This window comes from Sciurus carolinensis, unplaced genomic scaffold (genome assembly GCF_902686445.1).
Source record: "Sciurus carolinensis unplaced genomic scaffold, mSciCar1.2, whole genome shotgun sequence".
Lineage (NCBI taxonomy): Eukaryota > Metazoa > Chordata > Mammalia > Rodentia > Sciuridae > Sciurus > Sciurus carolinensis.
The window spans coordinates 672,810-681,019 of NW_025920128.1; the positions used below are offsets into that span (position 1 = coordinate 672,810).

General features: G+C 46.4%; 1 protein-coding gene across 1 annotated transcript; it reads left to right on the top strand.

The window, feature by feature from the left end:
• The first annotated feature begins 6,418 nt into the window (after window positions 1–6,418).
• LOC124974022 (olfactory receptor 14C36-like) lies at window positions 6,419–7,354 on the top strand. Its single transcript, XM_047537608.1, has one exon. The coding sequence runs from the start codon at window positions 6,419–6,421 to the stop codon at window positions 7,352–7,354; it is 936 nt and encodes a 311-aa protein (XP_047393564.1).
• Window positions 7,355–8,210: the final 856 nt, after the last annotated feature.

Below are 8,210 nucleotides of genomic sequence, written 5' to 3' on the forward strand. Positions count from 1 at the left end.
AAATTTTACATATACCCTATTGACGACAGGTCCTATAATAGAACATTAAATGATAGGTTTACCATTACAGACAAGTTTAATTTGGAGAATAGCAGCTTGATAAGTTTTCTGCTTTAAAGACTTGTACACCTGGAAAATATGAACACATTTAATATACAAAGAATAATATTTTTAAGTATGTTACTCCATAGAATAACTTTGTAAATTAATTAGATGTCTCTGACAAACACATTTGAGTAATCCCATACATGTCGACTTCAATTCACTCATCTTATTGTAAAAAAAACCAAGATATCAGACAAGTGTAAAAAAAAACAAGATGTCAGAGAAACTATTTGCCTTCTCTTTCCTGTTGAAGAAAAGTCCTAGAAAATTGATGTTAGACATTTTATAAACATTAATATTTTATTAGTGGGACCACCTAGAGACTTGTGAGTTAATTTTGAAGACATTTTACTTCTATTAGTTTATCCAATTTAAATTGAATCTCTTTAAATCATGTGAATTAAAAATATTTGGATCCATTTCTAAAGTTTTAATTTTTATGCGTGCTTATATTTAACACAAAAGTAAAGGCCTTGTAGTAGTTATCTCCATTGCAATGTAACAGATGTTCAAAAATAACTGTAGAGTTGGATAAAAAGAACTGATCAAAACTCATTAACCTAGTATGTAGGATCAAAATTGTGAGCTCAAAAATATAGCATTTAAGAAAAACAAAAGTCCTAGAAGAAAAATCATAATGGTCATTAATTATAGCATGAGAAAATGAGGAGAGAAACAGTGAAAGGGAGAAAAGTATTCTGAGTTGTAGCCCAGGAGAAATTTAAAATGGACACTTTTTTTTTCCTTGAGTTTGAAACTGGTCTCCCACTGCGCCTTCCTCCATTTACATTTCAATGTAAGCCTTGACTGAGATCTGAATACGAAAGGGGCTAAAATGTTCTAGCAGAAACTTGATGTTAGGTCCTTTTAATTTAGGTTTGGACACAGAAAATTGTCAAACATTTATCTCCCACTACTCGTGGGGAATGGGGCTGCTTATATTACATGGGGAAGCAGAGGAAGACGGAGAAGCAGGGTCTGGAGGTACCTGAGCCTGCAGGAAGAGCCAAGAAGCAAGAAAGAAGAGACTGGAAGATAAGGAATCCCTTTCCATCTGCCCGCTTGCTCACGGAAGCTGTGTGCCATTACACAAATGGATTTCGATGGCTTTAAGTACTGGGGGTCAGGCGAAGGGTTCCCAGGGTGGAATCTGCCAGACTGGAGGACCCAGATTCCATGGTGAAGACTGATACAGCCGAGTCTGTGGCCAGGGCGTCCCGAGGCCAGAGTACTGGGCTGGAGATGAGGGGCAGCACATTGATTGTGTCGTCACTTAAGTACCAATGTGTGCCGGGCAAAAGCTGAGAAGAGTTGGGGACCTGATATCAGGGTTTTCGAGTGTGAATGTGAATACAAGATGAGCCTCAACCCTGAGAGAGATCTCCACCATAAAATCAGGAATCCACCCGGCAGATAAGACCGACTATAGGGGCCAGCCGTAGGGGCCAGCCGTGACTATAAATCAACCTAGGGGAACCGGCCTACTCACCAACCTGAAGTCCGGTGATGAATGCAGAGCAGAGCAACCGGGCAGAATGGAAGGTGGAGCCGTGTCCGAGGGCACCGGGGCATCAGATGGTGTTCCACTCACTTAAGAGACAGTGGAAGAGCCCATTCCAAGTCACGGCACCACTGTAAGGGAATTTCCACCGAAACACGCCAGACACGGGAAATCACATAAGGGAATTTATTAAGCAAACAGTGTCTCCCTGCAGGGTAAGAGAGAAAATGAGAGGAAAAGAGAAAGGAAAAGAAAAGGGCGTGCGATAGAGAGAGTGGAAAGCCAGGAGGATAGAGAGAAGTGAGGAGGACAGACAGAAGAATGGGGAAAGATGGCGGGAAGCTATGGTAAACAGTTGAATTCCGCCAGGTTAACAGGGGACCAATAATGGAGAAGGATACTTGCAAGCTGACTGATGAACCAATAGCGAGCCAGGATGTTCACAGACTGACAAGTGGTTGGGAGGCGGGGAAAATGGCTGCTCCTGATGGGCGGGGGAGCAGCTTTATACATTACAGTTCCTTTTTCCATTTCTGACACTGTAACTTATTTTTGCTCTCCTGGTCGCTCTGGCTAGGACTGCGTAGGGAGGGTATGTCCTGGCCTCCCCCACCCCTTAGGGAAAGGTGGTCACTCTTCACCGATAAGTCCACTAGCTGGGGGGCCTTTATAAAGGCCTCTCTTGGGTTGCTGTAAGTTCCTCCTAGTCTCATTTACTGATGATTATTGTTTTCAGAGGATATTGAACTTCATGAATTTTTTTTTTTTTTTTTTTGCTGTGCTGGGGATTGAACCCAGGGCCTTGTGCATGTGAGGCAGGCACTCTACCAACTGAGCTATATCCCCGCCCCACTGTGGGACTTGTTGTGGGACTTTTAAATCTTCATCTTTATGTAAGGAATCACTCTGATGTGCCTACAGGAATTGTCCTCCAAGCCAGAGATAGATTCTGCTTCATGGAGGTGCTGGATGTTTTTAAAGTATGGACACATTGTTTTCCTCATATTTGATTTAGGATTTTTGATATCCAGTTTCTCCCATAGAGTCCTATGATTTATTTTGCTAGGGTGTCTCTGTCTGGCTTTAAGTGTAGGTTACTCTGGTCTCATCAAAATCAGTTCGTAAGTTTTCCCTACTCTGCCTTTTGGAAGATATTTTAAAAGTTGATATTAATTCTTAAGTGTTTTGGGAGTTTACCCATGAAACCATCTGATCCTGGAATTTCCTTTATTGGGACGTTTTTTAACTATCAATCTCTTCTTAGTTATTGGTCTATTCTTATTTCGTATTTTTGTTGATTCAGTCTAGATAAGTTGTAGATTTCTAGAAATTTATCAATTTCTTCCATTTACCCAATTTATTGGCAAACAGTTGTTAATCCCAGGCATTTATGATTCTTTTTTTTTTTCCCTACAGGATCTGTTGTAAAGTCTTCTTTGCTAAACATTTATGTGACTTCTCTCTTTTTTAAGTTATTCTACATGGAGTTTGTCAATTGGGGTGACTTTTCAGTTTCACTCCTCTTCCCCTCTACTTTCTGTTCTCGGTTTCTTCTGCCCTGGTCTTCATTATCTCCTTCTTTCTGCTGACCTGGGGTCTGGGTTGCTTCTTGCTTTCCAGTTCCTGAGGTGTGAAGTCAGGCTGTTTACGTGAATGAGATCTTTCTTCTCTTAATGGTATTTATTGTTATAAATCCCCTTTTAGTACTGCGTTTGCTGCCTCCCAGATGTTTTGAAATGTGGCGTTTCTGGTTTTGCCTCAAGATATATTTTAGTTAATTTCAACGTATTTATAGCTCTCCCTGTTTCCTTTCTGTTGTTGGTCTCTAGCTTCTTATTGTGGTTGGGAAAGACACTTGGACCAGATTTTGGTTTCCGCCCACGTGTTTGTGTGGTGCTGGATCTGCGTGTGCAGCCCAGGTCCTGCCCTGCGGGGTCAGTGCTCACCTAGGGCTACAGCCCCAGCCTGTGCGGTCTGGCTTGCTGAGACCTGCTGAGCCACCTGTTGCGGCAGGTAGCTGTGGCTGGAGCAGGCGGGTCCTGGGGGCGTGCCTTTGGGTGTGTATTTTGCCGTGGTGAGGGGAATCTGTCTGCTGTGTGGTGCCTCCTCCACAGCTGCATTCCTCTGCCGCACTCTTCCGTCACCATGTCCTGCTCACCTGGGGCCCGGAGCTACCTACAGAGCTGGCCGTCTGTGGACTGAGACCTCTGAGATCTCAAATAGGCTTTTCCTCCTCTGTTCTTGTCAGGTGCTTTGGTCGCAGCAGTGGAAAAGCTGACTGCAACCTGGAGTGGTGTGCTTTGAGTCGCTCCCCTTCATCTTTTTTGGCATAAAGTACACTTTCTTTGTGGTAACCAGACCTACTGTAGTAGTCTCATGGTCGTCTTTGATGAAGAGAGAGCACCTTATCTTTACGTATTTCCAGTCTTGCGTCTCCTTATGCTGGGTTCTAGCACATTTTTGTGGCTATAGGTAACCTTAGTACTTCTGCCTTTCAACTTTCGTGCTGGGTTTAAAAGTGTCTTACACGCTACCCTTTCTGTGTTGGCCAGCTTCTCCATCACTGTGACCAAAGGCCTGGCAAGAACAGTGTGGAGGAGGGAAACTATTTGGCGCGTGGTTTCAGAGGTCTCGGTCCATAGAGGCTGGCTCACGGCTCTGGGCCGCGGTAGACGGGTGGCGGAGGAAAGCCGCTCAGCACAGAGGCAGGGAGAGCTCCGCTGCCCAGGGAGGAGGCAGGCACCCAAGGCCTGCCCCAGGGCCCCTCCTCAGCCCCGGTCACCACCGTGAGCCCGTCAGTGGCTCAGCACCAGTTAGGTCACGGCGCTCTGACCTGACCACTTCACCCCCGAACCGTCTTGCGCTGCCTCACAGGTGAGCTGGGCGTAACGGTGGCAGCCTCACTGTCCTGCGGTCTGCGTCTCCGCCCTCCCGCAGGCTGGGTCGTCCAGGTGTTGTCCTCCGCAGTCTGGGAGCTCTCCTTCCAACTTGAACAGGGCTCCCTGTGAACGCCTCCGGCAGGCCAGCTGCCGCCACCACTGGGGAAAGACGGGGGAGTGCGCGGCAGGGTGGGGCTGCCTTCCTAGCGTTATTTGTTTTGCGCAGTCAGCTGCTTGTTTACATCTTATGTCTTCCCTCTGGCCCTCCCGGTACCTCACACAGCTTCGGCTGCTCCGGGCAATCTGAGCAAGACTCAGCCGACTTTGGAAGATTAAGTGGCAGCGATCTGTCATTGAAGTCCCAGATGCCATTCACTGGCTTAGGGGGTCAGAGGAGCTTGACTCTCTCTGGAGCTGGTCTTCCCTGACCCTAACTCTCAGCATAGAGAAAGACTCAAGGATGGCTGGGATGTGAGCAAACCTATTAGCCCTTGTGCACTGGAATTCTGCTTGGTACTCAACACACAGAGACGTGAGTGACACCGGGCTCATCCTTCTAGCAGTTCAGGGCAAGGGTTCCAGACCACAAGCACATGGGGTCCTGTGATTCAGGGCAGCGAGGCTCACCAGGGGATATGAAAATAGTGGACTAAAGCTTCAGTTATCAAGGAAGTTTCCAGAACAAACACTGTCATTGGCATGCATCTAAAGACCCCAAAAGTTCTCATTTTTAAAAAGCAAACAGTTTATGTGAAAACTGAATTCACGAAATTAAAGGAAATGTTCAAAAGATAATAGTCTAATTATTTAATTACAACTATATGCTAGATAAAATATCAACTCTAGATTATACAGGAGTGTAGAGAAGCATATATAAAATGTATCAGTGAAATTTCGAGTGTGTTCACATAGAATCTTCTCTTCCGGTGTCCACTCCGCCTGGACCAGTGGGTCTCACACCAGCTGCAGGGAAGACCAGTCTCGTTCTCCATGCACACTACTGCTGAGCGTGTCGCGGGTGAGAACACAGAGTCTGAAGGACACGGCACGCAGTCTGCTTTTGCCACTCTGGATACATGAGGAGACTCGGTTTCTGTGCTTTCCCTGGGAAGGGACACAGGGAGGCGTGGCTGATACAGACCACAGCTGGAGGCCGAGGAGCACCGCCCTGTGCACAGCTGCCAGCCGGAACTGGTGAGCAGCCCCAGCGAAGCTCAGAACCCCCACGCACAGTGAGGTGGCCAGTTCACGTGTCAGCCTGACTGGACTGGCTGACACCCAGCTACTAACCAGAGACTAGCCAGGAGCTGCTGCTTAGGTATTTTGCTTAGTCCAGATATCCAAACAGTTGGCCTCAAGTGGTGGACACTGCCCCCACCCTGTGAGGGGACTTCGTCTAACATGTTGTTTGAAGAGCAAAAACTGAGAAGAAGTTCTACCTCAGGCTGCAGCATTAGCTGAGTTTCCATTAGCTGCATCCAGTCAAGATGCAGGTCTCCGATTTACCGGTCACTGCAAGGGTAAGTTTCTTAAAACGTCCCTGTCTTCTTCTTCCCCTGTGTCTGTCTCTGTCTGTCCCTGTGTAGGCGATGATCAATAGGCACACAGGCAATGCATATATTTACCGATTTTCCTGTCAGTTAACATTCCTGGGAGAGCCCTGACTGCTCCAGGTAATCTGCTTTGTAAAGGAACTTCCTCAGCACGGATCAGGGTGATCTCACGGAGACAATGAAGGCCCTGAGTGGGACACTGCTGTGACACTGAGCCACCTGCTCAGTTTCCTGGGCACCTTTACATGTGAACAGCCAGGGGTTGTGGACGTGGCAGCGAATCGGGGAACAAGAGGCAAGGCCCATGAAATAGAAGGGAAAACATGAGGGCCATGCAGGAATTAGCTTACGGCTGTTCTCTTACTGATTTCATTTTCCAGATGGCCAACTCCACCGTGGTGACTGTGTTTCTCCTGGAGGGCTTTGCTGAGGACCAGGAGCTGAGCGTCCTGCTCGCCATGTTGCTCCTGCTGATGTTCCTGGCCACCCTCTTAGGGAACCTGCTCATCGTCACCGTCACCACGGCTGACCAGAACCTGCACACACCCATGTACTTCTTCCTCAGGAACCTGTCCATCTTGGACATGTGCTACATTTCTGTCACTGTCCCCAATGCCTGTATCAACTCCCTCACCGGCAACAGGGCCATTTCAGTGGCTGGCTGTGCAGCCCAGATCTTCTTGGTCATTTACTGTGCATATGTGGAGATTCTGTTTCTCACGGTCATGGCCTGGGACCGCTATGTGGCCATCTGCCAGCCCCTCCATTATTCAACTATCATAAATGTCCGATTCTGTGTCCGCATGACGGTGGTGTCTCTGCTCAGTGGCCTGGTCTATGCGGGTGTGCACACTGGCGATACATTCTTGCTGAACTTCTGCGGCTCCAACGTGGTCCCCCAGTTCTTCTGTGACGTCCCCTCCCTGCTGAGGCTCTCCTGCTCCGACACGTCCAGCAACCAGCTCTCCATTCTCGTCTCTGCCGTGGTGATCAGTGGTGGCGGCTTCGTTTCTATCGTCACGTCATATGTGCGCATATTTTCTGCTGTGCTCAGGTTTCCGGCCAGAGAGCGAGGGAAGGCCTTCTCCACCTGTGCCCCTCACATGCTGGTGGTGTCTGTGTTTCTCAGCGCCGCTGCCTGTGTGTACCTGCGGCCTCTGCAGACCTCCGGAGTGCTTCAGGACGTGATCTTCTCTGTATTTTATGCTGTAGTTCCTCCCTTCTTGAACCCCATCATCTACAGTCTTAGGAACAAACAGATAAAGGAAGCTCTGGGGAAAGTCATACCAAGAAGTTTTCATTCTGGAAAAGTATAAAAAATATCAACTTTGAATTTATTCTGAGATGTCACTGAGACCCAAACTTTAAATAAAAGTACCTTGCTTTCTGGGTTCTGTGTGTTACCCTGCCCACTCCCAAAACACTCTACTGAGACCTCAGTAATCGACCTTATATAATTACTTTCCATTTGTCATCCAAGGACTGAGTAAAAATTAAGTACTATTTTTACTGTATGTATTTACAGGATACAGTGTGAATTTTCAATACATGTATATGAACTATAATGATCACATTTGGGGAGTTAGCATTTCTACCTCTCATCTGTTTTAATTTTTGAAAAGTTCTGCAGCATTTATGTAGTTTAATGAATTATTATGACTAAATAACTTTTTTGCAAATCATTTCAGAATAAGTATGCTATGACTGATCAAATATTTAAGCAATGTTGCTAATAACTCAAATGAAACCTCCAAAACACCAAATTTAGGGACTCAAAGGCCACATCATCTGATTTATTCAATGAAATATAAAATAACTACAAATTATATAATACTCAAGGCTATTTAAATACTGGAAAATTTTTAAAACTCCAAATGAACTTATAACATAGAGTATTTTTGCATTACAACCAATTTGGCAATTCGTTTGGAAGGTGAAAAATGAAGAACTAAGCACGTGGCTTCAGCCCCACGGAGCGACAGAGCTGAGCTGCAGAGCGCCCTCTCCTGGATGGCCTGCGCATAGCCGCGCTCAGGGAAAACCACCCTGCTCATTGTTCCATGTTTCCCTTGCCTACATGTGTTTCACGTCTATCTGAATAAAAAGAGCATGCTCATTTTACAGCTCAACTGTGAAGCCGTGTGGACTCTTAAGATGATTTCAGTTTATTTG

What these genes read in the sequence shown, in the direction of transcription:
- LOC124974022 (XM_047537608.1), top strand. Translation starts at nt 6,419, where the DNA reads ATGGCCAACTCCACCGTGGTGACTGTGTTTCTCCTGGAGGGCTTTGCT.